This window comes from Anas platyrhynchos, chromosome 33, assembly GCF_047663525.1.
Source record: "Anas platyrhynchos isolate ZD024472 breed Pekin duck chromosome 33, IASCAAS_PekinDuck_T2T, whole genome shotgun sequence".
Taxonomy (NCBI): domain Eukaryota; kingdom Metazoa; phylum Chordata; class Aves; order Anseriformes; family Anatidae; genus Anas; species Anas platyrhynchos.
Window position 1 is genome coordinate 4,516,880 of NC_092618.1, and position 17,912 is coordinate 4,534,791.

The 17,912-nt window shown below is 52.1% G+C and overlaps 1 protein-coding gene across 1 annotated transcript; it reads left to right on the plus strand.

Annotated features, from left to right (window-relative positions):
* Nucleotides 1-11,544: 11,544 nt before the first annotated feature.
* On the plus strand, nucleotides 11,545-17,035 carry LOC113845389 (serine/threonine-protein phosphatase 5). Its single transcript, XM_038172477.2, has 10 exons — nucleotides 11,545-11,705; nucleotides 11,826-11,891; nucleotides 12,009-12,107; nucleotides 12,213-12,318; nucleotides 13,252-13,394; nucleotides 15,031-15,118; nucleotides 15,224-15,264; nucleotides 15,370-15,548; nucleotides 16,309-16,390; nucleotides 16,853-17,035. Exons 1-10 carry the CDS (start codon nucleotides 11,643-11,645, stop codon nucleotides 16,913-16,915), a joined length of 930 nt encoding a protein of 309 aa, XP_038028405.2. The 5' UTR covers nucleotides 11,545-11,642; the 3' UTR covers nucleotides 16,916-17,035.
* The last annotated feature ends 877 nt before the right edge of the window (nucleotides 17,036-17,912 follow it).

Here is a 17,912-nt window from a genome sequence, read left to right on the forward strand (position 1 = left end):
GTTACCCTGGGATTAATGATTAAAAATTGGCAGGATTCCCCTTTTAGGCGGGGAAGCAATAAAGTAAAAATGATACATTATTGTGTTGAAGTTTGGGGTGGTAAACAGATTCGAGGAGACCACCTTTACTGGCCCGTATTTGGGTCCTTTGAAGATTGGGTTTGCCAGGCCCTAAATATTTATGTAAACTCAAAGGAACCTTTTAGTTTGGAAGAAAGTGAATATGCACATTTGTGGATCAGCTCAGAAACTCGAGCCAATTTATATCTTCTAAAAGAAAAAGGAGGGAATGGGAGGCACAAGAAAAACCGAAAATTAGAGATCCCAGCCCCACTGCCTCCCTATATTTCACCACCACCATCTGCAGCCCCTCTGACTCCCGGGCTTCCTAATCCGCAACCCCAGGGAGACTGATAGCGACTCTGACTCTAGCGTTCAGGGACCAGTGACTAGGAATATGTGGCCGTCCCCATTAACTCTGGGGACGTCCGAGATTTTAAGAAAGACAGGAGGAGGGTAAGCGAGCTTTAATGGCAACTGGCACAATGTTTCCAGCTGCTGAGGAATAATTCTAACTGGAATAATAACTGTACATTGCATATTGTATATATAAAAGCCCGGGCATTTTTGTTAAAGTGTTCTTTTATACCTGTGTTAATATGTAAATATGTAAATATAAGAACTGCCATTGAGGTGTATGTTTAAGGGAACAAAATTTTCCCAGGCATATTATCGGCTCATCAGGTTTAAATGTTCCCAGTGTAATTGTCTACAGGCAGTTAATTTACAGTGGTCTGATTTTACTTGTGTATCTATATATTGTGGATTTTGGAGGGATTGGGATTGACTAGTAAAGAGCTTCTAGGAAAACGGTGGAATATTAACCACTGTAGATTACAATAGGAAAAGTTCAAAGCAAAGAAATCCCGAGGAAAAGCCCCCTAGGATGTATACTAACACATTGGAGGGATATAGTGGGATGAGAGGGTACAGAGAGTAAAAGAACCCTTATCAAATATTGTAATCAGTGGTGGCCACTTTATAAACTAGAGGATGGAGCGGAGTGGCTCCTAAATGGAACTACTAATTATAACACCATATTACAGTTAACGTTGTTTTTGTGGAAAGAAGGAAAACAGGATGAAATGTTGTATATTGATGTTGTTTCAGCATCTTGGAGGGAAAAGGTACGGAATTAAGTTGGCCCCTGACTGAGCCTTTGATGTCGGCATTAGAAAAGTAAAGGCTAGAGAAAGATAAAGGAAGTGTTCAAAGGTTTGTTGAAAGTGTTAAAGGTATTCGAAGTTGAATGAGCAGGGAAAGGTGATGTAGGCATTATCTAAGTAACAGTCTAGAAGTTTTGGTATATTTGCATATTTGCTGTGGTGTTTGTTCAGTTTCCCAAGCATCGGGGAGGGGGGAACAGCCTGCTCCACCAGGGGCCTCTCCAGCGGCCGCAGGGGGGCTTCGGCTCCAGCGCCTGGAGCGCCTCCTCCCCCTCCTTCTGCACTGACTTTGGTGTCTGCAGGGGGGGTTTCTTGCTCTCCAAACTGCTGTTGAGCAGCAGGTTTTTGTTTGTTTGTTTGTTTGTTTGTTTGGATTGGCTCTGGGCAGCAGTGGGCCCCTTTAGGGCCAGATGAAATTGTCCCTTATCTACCATGGGGAGGTTTCTGTTTTTTGTTTTTGTTTTTTTTTTCACGGGGGCTGCCACTGCAGTTTCCCATCCCCACACCCGTCACACCCCCCCCATACCTTGCCATCAAACCCAATATACTGGGGCAGCTAAGTGATTACTGACTTGTAAAGTATCAGGGATTAAATTAACTAATGAAACCCTAAATGTGATGGGGGTAGAAGGGACTGGGATAACAGTGCCACTTTTGGGGGATACCAAGCTGAGACTAGGGGATAAAATGATCACTGGGCAATTATTGTATGTATCCAAGGCAGAGACTAACTTGTTGGGAAGGGATTTGATGATTAAATTGGGCATTCAACTAGTAAATTGTTAGACTGGAATAACAGTGTTATTAATGGAGTGCTCTCTGGCCCTGAGAGCAAACATACATGTATATTCACCTCTGACTGGAAAGACCCTGAAATGGGGGCGGAAGCAACAATATAGGTGGACAGTTTTACCTCAGAAGTTTACAGGGCCACCTATCTATTTGGGTAAATTCTAAAAAAGATTTTGGAGCAATTACAACCTCCCAAGGAGGTATTAATGTTACAAATATGTGGATCATTTTAAGGAAAATCGATACTCCCTGATGGGAGAGAAATGCTGACTAAAGGGATAATGAGGCAAATATTAACTGTTTTACATCAGAAGAGTCATTGGGAGGTGCAAGCAATGTGTGATGTTGTTCTAAGAAAGCATGTCTGTGTAGGAGTATATACTTTAGGGAAGCACACATGCAGAGGATGTACTACTATATGTCAAAGGGTAAATAAAAAGGTCTTCTGTAACCTATCTAGAGGGGGACGGGAGCCAGGGCTTTGACCTTTCCAAAGTATACAGGTAGACTTTACTGAGTTACTTGTTTGTCCTAATTGACCACATGACTGAATGGGTGTAAAGCTTTACTGCAAGGATCAAAGCAGGCCTTAGAGATTGAGTGGGATTTTCACAGACCCTGGCACCCCTCCTCTTCTGGAAAGGAAGAGTGAATGAATGGTGAAATTAAGAAACAACTAACAAAACTTGTGCTGGAAACTAAGGCTTCTTGGGTAAAATGCTTACCTCTTGCACTGTTAAACATATGGACACAGCCCAGAACTGATGTAGGAATTTCTCCTTTTGAAATGCTATATGGTATGCCCTATGACTTGGAATTGCCACTTGATCATCCTCAATTCTAATTATGACTTGGAAAGAGACTTCTTTAACACCACTATGGGGAAGGCCCCTATGTTGTTTTGCTTACCACAGAAACGGCTGTTCGAACTGCGGAGAAAGGATGGACGCATGCCAACCGTGTGAAAGGCCCAATCTGGGAAGGTAAATGGGAGGCAGCTCCAGGCCCTGACGACTTGAAGCTGACACTAAGACGGACTCGATAAGTATTTTATATTATCTGTGTATCGTGGGAAGGGGAGGAGGCCCTGTTTCAAAGGCTCCCTAGTAGGTTCCCCTGAAGAACACTGCTGCTGCCAAGAAGAACCGATACCTTGTAGTTCGCTGCAACCGAACTGACAAGTGAGGCGGAGAAGTGAAAACAGTGGGGGACTGAGGGGCCGACAATTTAGATGGACTCCGACCACCTCCTATGATACATGGGAGTCAGTATCATTGTTTTGGTCAGCTATGGGTCTGCGCATCCCCATCAGCCTTTTAAGTGGAGCTTGGTCAGATGGGAGAATTAATTCATCATCCAGCAAACAACGACAGCAGGTGCTCCCAGTTTCTGCATCACATTATGTGACCTGGTGTCAGTGCAGCCATGCTTTAACTGATCAGGATTTTATTTCTGCCCAAGTTCTAACCCAGGAAAGGGGTACTGTATTTACCCGAACGTGTATTACTGTGCATACCAGGGGTGTGAAACCGTTGCTACAGACTGGACACTCAGGGCTGGTTGGGATAAAATTTTACAAGTGGGATATGGGCCGCAAGGTTGTAACCAACAAGCAGATCCCCGTTACAGGTGGCGAGGGCATGGTATAGGGTATACAGGAACCTTCCATGGAAATAAAAAGTTTGCAAGGTTCTATATATATAACAAACTTGGACGATACTAGCTGGGTACTAGGAAAAATGTGAGGTGTCAGATTTTACAAACACAGAACAGATAGGGGAGGACTCGTACTAATAAAAAGGAGGATGCTGATAGGCCCCAGGCAGTAGGACCAAATGAGGTATTGTCAGAAAGTGTCCAGGGAATCCAGCCTGTGGAAAATACTACAGTGCCAACCCTCGGCAGCCCTACGAGCTCAGGTAAAGCCGAGAATGATAACATAGCTGAGAATAACATATGGGGGTGTCGTGAATGCCAGCTACCAATTATTAAACAAAACAAACCCAAATGTAACAAAACACTGTTGATTATGCTTTAGTATAAGGCCTTCATATTATGATGCTATCGGGAATCCTGGGGAGCCCTCCCACACAAACGAGAACAACCCTCTACAATGCAGTTGGGGAAAAGACATAAGGGTAACACTAACACAAGTCACTGGAGGTGGGAGGTGTGTGGGCATGGTTCCTAGTGGGAAGTGTCACCTATGTAATATCATGGAGAATGGAAAACAATCAGCTGAATGGTTAATCCCAGCCAACAACGCTAGGTGGGTTTGTTCGTGAGTGGGCGTAACTCCTTGTCTATCACTAAAACTCTTTAATGCGTCTCGTGATTTTTGTATACAGGTGATAATTATACCAAGGATTCTATACCACCCTGAGGATTGTATGTATACCCAGCACACAGTGGCAAGGCATCATCTGGAAAGACAGGAACGGTTCACGGCTCTAACTTTGGCCACCCTAATAATCCTGGGAGGAGCTAGAGTGGGGACCAGGGTAGCCTCATTGGTTAAACAAAATCAAGAATTTACTTCCTTACGCATTGCTGTGGACGAGGACCTGACCCAAATTGAACAATTCATCTCGGCCCTGGAAAATCTATCAGGCCGTTTTCAGAGGTAGTGTTACAAAATCGTAGGGGATTAGATTTGGTATTTTTTACAACAGGATGGGCTGTGTGCAGCCCTGAAAGAGGAGTGCTATATGTATACTGATCACACTGGAGTGGTAAGAAATACAATGGCAAGACCCAGGGAAGGGTTGGAAAAAAAAAAAAAGGAAACAGGAGAATGAAGCCCGACGGAGCTGGTATGAATCTTGGTTTAATTATTCACCTTAGCTTACTACTTTATCATCAACAATAACAGGACCTTTGTTGTTATTAATAATAGCACTAACTTTTGGACCATGTATTTTTAATAAATTGATTGCAATTGTAAAGGGATGTTTAGAAGCGGCACATTTAATGCTCATACATGCCAAATACGAGCCAATAAGTACCAGCGAAGGAATCGAGGAAACATTAGTTCTTAGTAGCCAGGCATTGCAGAGCTTCAATGAACAAAATGAGTAACTAAAAGAAAAAGGAGGGATTGTAATACACGATAAATGTTTGTTCATTGTCTTTTGTAAAAACAAGGAGTTCCGCTTGAGGAGCGGGAGTTGCGAAGGCTCCCTGCTGAAGTAAGGAGCTGTATAATGCTTGGCTAGACATTATGAAAATTCTTTTGCTTAATGTAACAAAAAAGAGAACCCCCTCCCCTTCTCTCCTTCTGCATCTCAGTTGCCTCTTTTGTTCAAAGACCCTGCTGCAAAGCTCATGTAACCATCTCCTGAAAGTTGTTAAACTAGTGTATCAACATCCTGCCTTCCTGTCTCACGCTGGGCCAACATGACCAACTAAAAAAAGAAGTTGAACCACAACGCCGAGGAAGACTACGGCCTTCATCTTCACGACCACCAGAGGGACAGGGACGACCCCCTAGCAACAGTGCACACAGTCACAGAATATACCAGGATGTGCTGCATAATCCCGGAATTACCAAGATATAAAAAGGGATGCTGGCGGGGGTGAGGTGCGCGCTGTTGGCGGAGCTGAGACTCCGCAGCCACCCAGCGCTGTTTTGCTTGCTGTTGCTTACTCAATAAATTCCTTTCTATTATTAATGCAATGCTCTCTGAAAATTAATTAAGGGGGCAATTTATAACACTTTTCTTGATTACTAACAAGTCTCCATTTTCCATTCCTTTTGAACAACTAATAGCAGTACTATTATCATCATCATCATCATTATGTCGTGGTTTAGCCCGGCCGGCAGCTAAACACCACGCAGCCATTCGCTCACCCTCCCCCCTCCCTCTCTGGGACGGGGGAGAGAAATGGAAAGTGAAGCCCGTGAGTTGAGATAAAGACAGTTTAATAAGACAGGAAAATAATAATAACAACAATAATAATAATAATAATAATAATAATAATACAATGGTGATAATAGTACTACTACTAATAATATGTACAAACAAGTGATGCACAATGCAATTGCTCACCACCCGCTGACCGATGCCCAGCCTAACCCCGAGCAGTCCGGCCCCCTTCCCCCGGCTAGCCACCCCTATATATTGTTTAGCATGACGTCAGATTGTATGGAATACCCCTTTGGCTAGTTTGGATCACCTGTCCTGGCTCTGTCCCCTCCCAGCTCTTACTGCACCCCCAGCCTGCCCGTTGGCAGGACAGAGCAAGAGGCAGAGCTATTCCTGGGCGACTGGGGTTTCCTATTCGAGCCCGCTGAGTAATCAGGGCAACCCACTTGCTCCATGTAGCATCAGTTGCATGATGCGTAGAGGGGACCCTTCCCTTGAACATCCAGCCTAGTACTGGCAATCGGGGTGCTAGGAGGAGCTGCGCTTCAGTACTGACCACCTCTGAAGCAGATCGAACTCCTTCATATGCTGCCAATATCTCCTTTTCAGTTGGAGTATAGCGGGCCTCAGATCCTCTGTATCCCCGACTCCAAAACCCCAGAGGCCGACCTCGAGTTTCCCCAGGTTCTTTCTGCCAGAGGCTCCAGGTGGGGCCATTCTCCCCGGCTGCAGTGTAGAGCACATTCTTTACATCCGGTCCTGTTCGAACTGGCCCAAGGGCTACTGCATGGACTATTTCCTGCTTGATTTGTTCAAAGGCTTGTCGTTGTTCAGAGCCCCATTCAAACTCATTCTTCTTACGGGTTACTTGGTAGAGCGGGTTTACAATCAGGCTGTAATTTGGGATGTGCATTCTCCAAAACCCCACAACACCTAGGAAAGTCTGTGTTTCTTTTTTGTTAGTTGGTGGAGACATAGCTGTTATTTTGTTGATCACATCCATTGGGATTTGACGACGTCCATCTTGCCATTTTATTCCTAAAAACTGGATCTCTCGTGCAGGTCCTTTGACTTTATTTTGTTTTATGGCAAAACCGGCTTTCAGAAGGATTTGGACTATTTTCTTCCCTTTCTCGAAAACTTCCTCTGCTGTGTCACCCCACACAATAATGTCATCGATGTACTGCAGGTGTTCAGGAGCTTCCCCCTGCTCTAGCGCAGACTGGATCAGCCCATGGCAAATGGTAGGGCTGTGTTTCCACCCCTGGGGCAGCTGATTCCAAGTATATTGGACTCTCCTCCAAGTGAAGGCAAATTGTGGCCTGCACTCTGCTGCTAGAGGGATGGAGAAAAATGCATTAGCGATATCAATTGTGGCGTACCACTTGGCTGCCTTCGACTCAAGTTCGTACTGAAGTTCCAGCATGTCCGGCACTGCAGCACTCAGTGGTGGCGTGACTTCGTTCAGGCCACGATAGTCCACTGTTAGTCTCCACTCGCCATTAGACTTTCGCACTGGCCATATGGGACTATTGAAAGGTGAATGGGTCTTGCTGATCACTCCTTGGCTCTCCAATTGACGAATTAGCTTATGGATGGGAATCAGGGAGTCTCGGTTAGTGCGATATTGCCGCCGGTGCACAGTTGTGGTAGCGATTGGCACTTGCTGTTCTTCGACCCTCAGCAACCCCACAACAGAGGGGTCCTCTGAGAGACCAGGCAAGGTAGATAATTGTTTAATGCCCTCTGTCTCTAAGGCAGCTATACCAAAAGCCCACCGGAACCCTTTTGGGTCCTTGCAATAGCCTCTTCTAAGATAGTCTATGCCAAGGATACATGGAGCATCCGGGCCAGTCACAATGCGGTGCTTTTCCCACTCATTCCCAGTCAGACTCACTTTAGCCTCCAATACAGTCAACTGCTGAGATCCCCCTGTCACTCCACAAATATAGATGGGCTCTGGTCCTTTATAGCTCGATGGCATTATAGTACATTGTGCACCGGTGTCTACTAAAGCCTTATACTTCTGTGCGTGTGACGTGCCAGGCCATCGAATCCACACAGTCCAATAAACTCGATTGTCCCTTTCCTCCCCCTGGCTGGAGGCAGGGCCCCCCTAATCCTGGTCAGAATCTTCTTCGTTTCTGTGTTTGAAGGACTGTCTGCTGGAAGTTGGAGCAGCAAACTTTTCGGAGAATCCCTTTTTCCTGATTGTTTTCTTTTGCAACTCACGTACCCGTGCCTCTAGGGTCGCGGTAGATTTTCCATCCCATTTTCTCATGTCCTCTCCATGGTCTTGTAAGTAAAACCACAGGGTGGCACGGGGTGAGTACCCACCATATCGTCTTCCTTGTGTGGGTGAACGCCTGCCCCTGACAGCTGAGACACTGCTTTGTACAGGTGCAGAGGAGAATAATCTCTCTTCAAGTTGATGAATCTTTTCAGAAAGTTTCTCCCAGGTGTTCTCTTTTGGTCGATGGACACTGGTTGGTTCAGGTGGGGAGGACGATAGATTCTCTTCAAGTTGGTGAACCTTTTCAGAAAGTTTCTCCACAGCTGAGACGCAGGCCTGTAAGGAAGAGGAGAGACTTTCTTCGTACTGCCGGAGTTGTTTAGCCGCTTCATCCACTGTGGGTTCCTCATCCTCTTTCCAGGCCATTATTGCCAATGAGCTGGCATATGATGATGGTGCACTCCGTACAAACTTCCGCCACATGGGTCGTGTACACCTGACTTCATCTGGGTCTTTGGATGTTTGTCTGAGGTCTGGATCCTCATAAATCACTTCCCATACGGCTAATTCCCTCAGGTACTGGATTCCCTTCTCCATAGTGGTCCACTTGCCTGGTAGACATAAAAGTTCTTCCTTGAAGGGATACCTTTCCCTCACAGCTGAGAGGAGACGCCTCCAGAGGCTGGTGGATTGTGCTCCATCTGCAATTGCTTTGTCAATGCCGGCGTCTCGAGCAAGGGATCCCAGCCTCTTGGCTTCCCTGCCGTCTAATTCCACACAATTGGCTCCAGAGTCCCAGCACCGGAGCAGCCAGGTGACAAGCTGCTCACCTATACAGCGACCAAAATCTTTTCGCACATCTCGTAGCTCGCGCTCGTTTAGGCTTCGGGTAGTTACTGTTGATTTTTCGACATCCTCATCTTCCTCCTCCTGAATCCTTGATGGCCCAGCGTCGTCGTCATCTTCATCATCTCTATACCTAGTTTTGGCAGAAGCCTTACCTGGATTGGCAGAAGACTCTCTGCGTTCTAAACGACCTGAATCTCTATACCATTTTTTCACCTTCTCTACAGGGGCAGCTTGCACTGCTACTGCTCGTTTCTCTGACTTTGTTACAGGGTCTGCCCCAGAGGTTGGAATACCCTCTGCAGGGTCAACTTGCACTGCTACAGCTCGTTTCTCTGACCCCGTTACAGGGGTTGGAATACCCTCTGCAGGGTCAACTTGCACTGCTACAGCTCGTTTCTCTGACACGGCCACAGGAGCTGGAGCGGCTGCAGGAGCTGGAGCTGGAGCGGCTGCAGGAGCTGGGACTGGAGTAGCGGCAGGAGCTGGGACTGGAGCGGCTGCAGGAGCTGGAGCTGGAGCAGTTGCAGGAGCTAGGACTGGAGTAGCGGCAGGAGCTGGAGCTGGAGCGACTGCAGGAGCTGGGACTGGAGCGGCTGCAGGAGCTGGGGCTGGAGCGGCTGCAGGAGCTGGAACTGGAGCGGCTGCAGGAGCTGGGACTGGAGCGGCTGCAGGAGCTGGAACTGGAGCGGCTGCAGGAGCTGGGACTGGAGCGGCTGCAGGAACCGGATCTGGAGTGGCTGCAGGAGCTGGGACTGGAGCAGCTGCAGGAGCTGGGGCTGGAGCAGCTGCAGGAGCTGGGACTGGAGCGGCTGTAGAGTCCACCGTAGGGGTCACAGTGGCCGTTGGATCTGTCACAGGGCTTGGAGTGGCCGCAGGGTCTGTCACTAAGTTGATAGCAGTATCAATGGCAGCTCGATAGGCATGAGCCAGGCCCCAGCACGTTACAATGATTTGTGTTACTTTGGAACTGCCAGAATCATGACACCTTTTTTTCAAGCATTCTGCCAGTTTTTGAGGATTTTGCCATTGTTCAGGGGTGAATTTCCAAAACACTGGGGGTGCCAACTGCTCTAGATGCCTGCCCATATCCACCCATACTCCCTGCCACCCACAACTATACTGCCTCCGGGCAGGTCTCCGAATGAGCTTCCTAAGTAATTGTTTAACTTTAAGCAGAATCTGAAGTGCATTCAGGAGGCAGAACAACAAGACTATGGTGGTCTGAGTATCCCAAGAATATTCAATATCTTGGAGAGCTATTGTGACAAGCTCAGGGGATAAGAGGGTGGTGAAGGAGGAAGGCAGAGTGATCCAGGAGGATACAGGGGTGGAGAAGGAGAAAGGGAGAGTAAGCAAGTAAGAAAAAATATCTTCCCCTTTCCCCTCCACAGATTGACTCTCTAATGGAGAAAAACAACAGGTATAATTGCTAATAGTTCCCAAGATACTGTTTCCAAAGTACAGAGTCCACGATGTTACTGAGTATAAATACCAAGTTAGAGTCATGACCAGATATCTCATCGTCTCATAAGCCATTGCTATAACACTCAGTACCATAATGACCTGAAACCAGGGCCCGGAGAGGATAAACAACACTGCAGAGAGCAAATACGGAAAATAATGTACTATAACACTCAATTTGGAAAACAGGCGCAGCAGAGTTGAGATTAAAACAATCAGCATCATGACAAGTGACTATTAAGCAGGTCTAACCCTTACACCAATTTTAGTTTAACACACTCTGATCAGATCTGCCATTATCTCAACCTTTCGAGCCCCACGTTGGGCGCCAAAAAGACTGTCGTGGTTTAACCCGGCCGGCAGCTAAACACCATGCAGCCGTTCGCTCCCCCTCCCCCCTCCCTCTCTGGGACGGGGGAGAGAAATGGAAAGTGAAGCCCGTGAGTTGAGATAAAGACAGTTTAATAAGACAGGAAAATAATAATAACAAAAATAATAATAACAATAATAATAATAATGATACAATGGTGATAATAGGAAAGTAATAATAGTATGTACAAACAAGTGATGCACAATGCAATTGCTCACCACTCGCTGACCGATGCCCAGCCTAACCCCGAGCAGTCCGGCCCCCTTCCCTCGGCTAGCCACCCCTATATATTGTTTAGCATGACGTCAGATGGTATGGAATACCCCTGTGGCTAGTTTGGGTCACCTGTCCTGGCTCTGTCCCCTCCCAGCTCTTACTGCACCCCCAGCCTGCCCGTTGGCAGGACAGAGCAAGAGGCTGAGATGTCCTTGGCTTAGTATAAGCACTGCTCTGCAACAATTAAAGCATCGGGGTGTTATCAGCACTCTTCTCATCCTAAGCCAAAACACAGCACTCCACCAGCTACTAGGAAGAAAATTAATTCTGTTCTAACTGAAACCAGGACAAGTGAGAACCTTGAGGAACTGCAGGGGGGTGTTCCTGAAGGGTCTTGAGGGACCCACGAGGTCCCCGTGGTGGTCTCGGAGTCCCCGCGAAGGTCACCAGAAGAGTTTTGGGGTCCTCAGGAGGGCCTTGGGGTGCCTGCGAGCACCCCAACTTGTCCCCGTTGTCCCCTTGTGTCACCAGCTGCCGGGGGGGGTTTCGGGGGGGGGCCTCGTTTTGCAGCCATCGAGGACGAGTACAGCGGCCCCAAGCTGGAGGATGGCAAAGTCACGCTGGCTTTCATGAAGGACCTGATGCAGTGGTACAAGGAGCAGAAGAAACTCCACAGAAAATGCGCCTACCAGGTGCCCCACTTCTCCCAAAACCCCCCCCAAGCCCCTCGGTGGGGACAACCCCGTCCCCGGAGTGCCACATGTCCCCCGTTGTGTGTCCCCCCTGTCCCCGCTGCCCGTTTGCCCCAGCAGATCCTGGTGCAGGTGAAGGAGGTGCTGGCCAAGCTGCCCACCTTGGTAGAAACGACGCTGAAGGAGGTGGGTGCCCCCCTCGCCGGGTGCTGGGACCACCTTGTGGGGATGGGGGGGCCATGTGGAGGTTCCCCCCCCCAAAAAAAAAAAACTCTGGGTGGTGACGTTTGATCCCAAACGCAGACGGAGAAGCTGACGGTGTGCGGGGACACCCACGGGCAGTACTACGACCTGCTGAACATCTTCGAGCTCAACGGGCTGCCCTCCGAGTCCAACCCCTACGTATCCCCCCCCGGCCGAGGGGACGGGTGGCGGGGTGGGGAAAAGGGGAAAAAAAAAAAAAAGGGGGGGGGAAAGGGGTTTTTTTTTTTCCTGAACCACCCGCAGATATTCAACGGGGACTTCGTGGACCGCGGCTCCTTCTCGGTCGAGGTCATCCTCACGCTTTTCGGTTTCAAGCTGCTCTACCCCGATCACTTCCACTTGCTGCGAGGTAACGGGGCCACCACGGGTGCTGGGTGTAATGGGGCAGGTTGTGGGGTTACGTTGAGCAGCCCTGGCTGTGGGGTTTTGTCCCCACATCCTGGGATTGGGTCCCATGCCTGGGGCCACAAGGCTGTGTGCCCCGCTCTTGGCTGCAGCGATGGGTTTTGGGGACTCGTCGCCTGTCCTGGGTTTTGGGGACTCGTTCCCTGTCCTTGGTTGTGGGGCTGGGTGTTGGGGACTTGCCCCTTGTCCTGGGTTTTGGGGCCAGGTTCTGGGGACTCGTTCCCCATCCTTGGTTGTGGGGCTGGGTTTTGGGGACTTGCCCCTTGTCCTGGGTTTTGGGGCCAGGTTTTGGGGACTCGTTCCCCATCCTTGGTTGTGGGGCTGGGTTTTGGGGACTTGCCCCTTGTCCTGGGTTTTGGGGCCAGGTTCTGGGGACTCGTTCCCCGTCCTTGGTTGTGGTGTTGGGTTTTGGGAACTCATCGCCTCTCCTGGGTTTTGGGGACTCATCTCCCATCCTTGGTTTTGGGGACTTGCCCCTTGTCCTGGGTTGTGGGGCCAGGTTTTGGGGACTCGTTCCCCGTCCTTGGTTGTGGGGCTGGGTTTTGGGGACTTGCCCCTTGTCCTGGGTTTCGGGGCCATGTTTTGGGGCCTCGTCCCCTGTCCTTGGTTGTAGGGCTGCCACACGTCCCCTGCCGCAGCGCCATGCCCCGTGTCCCTTTTGGGGTCATCCTGGGGCTGCCCCATCCCCAGGATTCCCTGAGCCGATGTCACCGGTGCCTCGTCCTTGCCCCACGTCCCCGTCCTCCACCGAGAGGCCTCGCTCCCCCTGGCTCCCCCATCCCACATCCTCAGCGCCTCGCCCCCTGTCCCGGCTGCCTGGCGTGTTCCCAATCCTCGGGGCTGATTTTGGGGGCCCCCCCGCTTCGTGTCCCCCCAGGGAACCACGAGACAGACAACATGAACCAGATCTACGGCTTCGAAGGGGAGGTGAAGGCCAAGTACACGGCGCAGATGTTCGCCCTCTTCAGCGAGGTCTTCGAGTGGCTGCCCCTGGCCCAGTGCATCAACGGCAAAGTGCTGGTGGGTCACCCCGGGGGGGGCTGGGGGGGCTGTCCCCGGGTGGGTGGGGGGGCATTGGGTGTCCCCGTGTAGGGTCCTAGGGGGGCTGTCCACATTTGGGGCTGGGGGGGCTGTTTCTATGTGGGTCTGGGGTTGTCCCTGTTGGGGTCAGGGTCTGGGGGGGCTGTCCCCATTTGGGGCCCGGGGGTCATCCCCATTTGGGTCTGGGGGGCTGTCTCTGTGTGGGTGGGGGGCATTGGGTGTCCCCATGTGGAATACTGGGGAAACTGTCTCCATTTGGGGTCCAGGGGTTGTTCCCATTTGGGTCCAGGGGGCTGTCCCTGTGTGGGTGGGGGGGCATTGGGTGTCCCCGTGTAGGGTCCTGGGGGAGACTGTCCCCATTTGGGGTGTGGGGGTTGTCCCCATTTGGGTCCTGGGGGCTGTTCCTGTGTGGGCGGGGGGGCATTGGGTGTCCCCGTGTAGGGTCCTGGGGGGTCTGTACTCATTTGGGGTCTGGGGGTCGTCCCCATTTGGGTCTGGGGGGTTGTTCCCGTGTGGGTGGGGGGACATTGGGTGTCCCCGTCTGGGGTCCTGGGGGGCTGTCCCCATTTGGGGCCCGGGGGTCGTCCCCATTTGGGTCCTGGGGGCTGTTCCCGTGTGGGTGGGGGGCATTGGGTGTCCCCGTGTAAGGTCCTGGGGGGGGGCTGTTCCCATTTGGGTCCAGGGGGCTGTTCCCGTGTGGGTGGGGGGGCATTGGGTGTCCCTGTGTGGGGTCCTGGGGTCATCCCCATTTGGGTCTGGGGGGCTGTCCCTGTGTGGGTGGGGGGCATTGGGTGTCCCCATGTGGAATACTGGGGAAACTGTCCCCATTTGGGGTCCAGGGGTTGTCCCCATTTGGGTCCAGGGGGCTGTCCCCGTGTGGGTGGGGGGCATTGGGTGTCCCCGTGTAGGGTCCTGGGGGAGACTGTCCCCATTTGGGGTCTGGGGGTTGTCCCCATTTGGGTCCTGGGGGCTGTTCCTGTGTGGGCGGGGGGGCATTGGGTGTCCCCGTGTAGGGTCTTGGGGGGTCTGTCCCCATTTGGGGCTGGGGGGGCTGTTCCTATGTGGGTCTGGGGTTGTCCCTGTTGGGGTCGGGGTCTGGGGGGGCTGTCCCTGTGTGGGTTGGGGGCCTCCCCTGTGTTGGTCTGGTGTTTCCCAGTTTGGGTCTGGGGGGCTGTTCCCATGTGGGTCTGGGGGATGTCCCTGTTGGGGTCAGGGTCCTGGGGGGTGTCCCTGTTTGGGTTGTCCCCGTTTGGGTTGGGGGTGTCCCTGTTTGGGTCGGGGGCTGTTGGCCGTCCCCATGTGGGCGGGGGCCTCCCTTTTGTTGGTCAGGTGTGTCCCAATTTGGGTCTGGGGGGTTGTCCCTGTTTGGGTTGGGGGTGTCCCCATGTGGGTCCGTGGGGGCTGTCCCTGTGTGGGGTGGGGGCATCCCAGTTTGGGTCTGGGGGGCATCCCCACGTGGGTCTGGGGGCTGTCCCCATTTGGGTCATCCCCGTTTGGATCCAGGGGGCTGTCCCCGTGTGGGCTGGGGGTGTCCCTGTGTAGGTTCGGGGGGGGGGCTGTCCCCATTTGGGTCTGGGGGTGTCCCTGTGCCCACCTGCCTGCCCCCCCCCCCCAGATCATGCACGGCGGCCTCTTCAGCGAGGACGGCGTCACCCTCGACGACATCCGCAAAATCGAGAGGAACCGGCAGCCCCCAGACTCAGGTGGGACTCGGGGCTTAGCGGGGGGGTGTCCCCTGTGTCGTCCCCCCCCCCCACCCGCTGTGGGGTTTTGGGGGGGGGGTCCCTAACCCTACACCCCCCCTGCAGGTCCCATGTGCGACCTGCTGTGGTCGGACCCGCAGCCGCAGGTGAGTCGATCCCCACCCTACAACCTCGGGGCTCGGTCCCCCCAAAATAACCCTTGTTGGGGGGGGGTTGCGTGACGGTGACGCCCCCCCCCCCCCTTTTTCCAGAACGGGCGCTCGGTCAGCAAGAGGGGGGTGAGCTGCCAATTCGGGCCGGACGTCACCAAAAGTTTTTTGGAGCGCAACCGCCTCGACTACATCATCCGGAGCCACGAGGTCAAGCCCGAGGGCTACGAGGTGGCCCACGATGGCAAGTGTGTCACCGTCTTCTCCGCGCCCAACTACTGGTGAGTGGCACTGGGGGGGCAGTGCCACCCCCCCCTCCAGCTCCGGGGGGACCCGCGGAGACCCCCGAGCTCCTCCCGGGATAGCGAGGGGCTGGGTGGCTGAGGGAAAGGCTGCGGGCGTGGAGTCCTTGGTTTTGGGAAGGGTTTTGGCACCGTTTCCCGCAGTTTTGTCCTCAAAAAAGGGGCTGCTCTCGGCTGGGACTTCTTAATTGGGTTAAAAAACGGATTATGGATGTTAGGACCCCCGGATTATGGATATTAGGACCCCGGATTATGGATATTAGGACCCCAAATTGTGGATGTTAGGACCCCGGATTATGGATGTTAGTACCCCCAGATTACAGATATTAGGACCGCAGATTATGAATGTTATGAACCCCCCGATTATGGATATTAGAACCCCCAGATTACAGATATTAAGACCCCACATTATGGACATTAGGACCCCCGGATTATGGATTTTAGGACCCTCAGATTATGGATATTAGGACCTCCAGATTATGGATGTTAGGATCCCCAGATTTTGGATATTAGGACCCCGGATTTTGGATATTAGGACCCCTGGATTACGGATATTAGGATTGGGATGGGCTGCCCAGGGGGGTGGCGGAGTCCCCATCCCGTGTCCTCGTGTCCCTATTTTTTGGGGGATTGGGTGGGTTTCGTGCCCCCACCCACCCCCAGCACCGCTCGGCCTCGCTGCCCCCCCTCTGCGGGGTCCTCTCGGTGTCCCCCAATTTCTGTGTCCCCCCCCCCCCAGTGACCAAATGGGCAATATGGGCTCCTACATCCACCTGCGAGGCGGCGACCTGCGCCCCGACTTCCACCAGTTCACAGCAGTGGTGAGTTTTGGGGGGGGCCCCAAATCTGAGACACCCCCCCCGGGTAACCAAAATTCCCCCAAAATCCCCCCAGCCCCCTCCAAAATTTCCAGCCCCCCTCTCCCTCCTTTTCCCAGCTTGGGGTGATTTTTTTTTTGGGGGGGGGGCGGGAGGGGATGCTCGTGGGGGTCGTTAGCAGGCTATGGGGCAAACGGGGGGGGGGGGGCGATGGGGGCACAGGAGGGTTTGTGGGCATGGGGGGGGCTTTGAGGGGCTGTGGGGGGGTCTAGAGGGAGCTATGGGGGGGGGGTTCGGGGGGGTGTGGGGGGCTATGGGGGGGGGGCTTTGGGGGAAGTCGGGGGCTTGGGGGTGACTTTGGGGGGTGCAAGGAGGGGGTGGGATTTGGGGAAGGGGGGGGCAGTTTCAGGGGTGCCCCCCCTGGGCCCCCCAACCCCATTTTTTCTCCTTTTTCCCCCCCCCCAGCCTCACCCCAATGTCAAGCCCATGATGTACGCCAACACCCTGCTGCAGCTGGGCATGATGTGACTCCCCCGCGGCACCCAGGGGTGCCCCCCCTCACCCCCCCCGCCCCCACCGCACCTCCTCCTCCCCCCCCCCCCAGGGCGTTTTTAATATATTGGAAGATTGTATTTATTCCTCCCCTCCCCCCCCCCACCTCCTCCCAGTGCTCCCAGTTTGGGGGCTGCTCTGGGGAGGGGGGGGTGGCACTTGGGGGGGGGGGGGGGCTGCTGGGATCTCCTCCCTCCCCCCCCGGAGGGGGGCTTCTCCCCCTGATAAGCAATAGGGGGGGGGGGACCGTGCCCCCCGGCTGTGTCGTCCCCCCCCCCCCCCCCAGGCCGGGCGGTTTTACTGTCTGTAATTAAAGATGTTAAAATAAATAAAGTTATTATTGTAAAGCGGGGGAGGAGCCGCCTCAATTTGGGGGGGGGGCACTGAGGGGGGGGGGATTCCCAAACATGGGGCAGCTTCTAGATCTTTCTCACAGAAACCACCCCTATGGCCCCCTGCCACCAAAACCTTGCCAATTAAACCCACGACACCGAGAAAATCAACAAATTCCGGTCCCATTGAGATTGGAAATACGAAATTCAATGAAATCTTTATTATTATTATTTATCTTTATTATTATTATCATTATTATTATCTAATAATAATAATTATTATTTATTTTTATTATTTTTATTTATTTATTATCATTATTATTATCATTATCATTATTACTAAATTTGGAAACCCAAATTTGGAAGCCCTTTGCTATGGGCTGACTTCACTCACACGGTCAGGAACCAAATCTCAGCTGCTGCATTTTCTGGCCTGTGTGAAGCTGACCCCGAACGTCAGCCCTCAGACACTTGCAAAATGCGTCCAGCAACCCCAGGGAGAACAAAGATGTCCTTTGAAGGGGACCTCCAGGAAGAGCTCTCCTAGAAAAATAAATGACCAAGATCTCTGGAAGAGCAGGATTTTCCTCCAAAACGACGGCCTCTTCTCTGGATCAATGGAGCCAGCTGAAAAAGTGGGG

Coding starts and splice junctions, on each gene's coding strand:
- LOC113845389 (XM_038172477.2), top strand. CDS start 11,643: ATGAAGGACCTGATGCAGTGGTACAAGGAGCAGAAGAAACTCCACAGA. Junction 15,265..15,369: donor GGTCGGACCCGCAGCCGCAG/GTGAGTCGATCC, acceptor CCCTTTTTCCAG/AACGGGCGCTCGGTCAGCAA. Junction 16,391..16,852: donor TCCACCAGTTCACAGCAGTG/GTGAGTTTTGGG, acceptor CCCCCCCCCCAG/CCTCACCCCAATGTCAAGCC.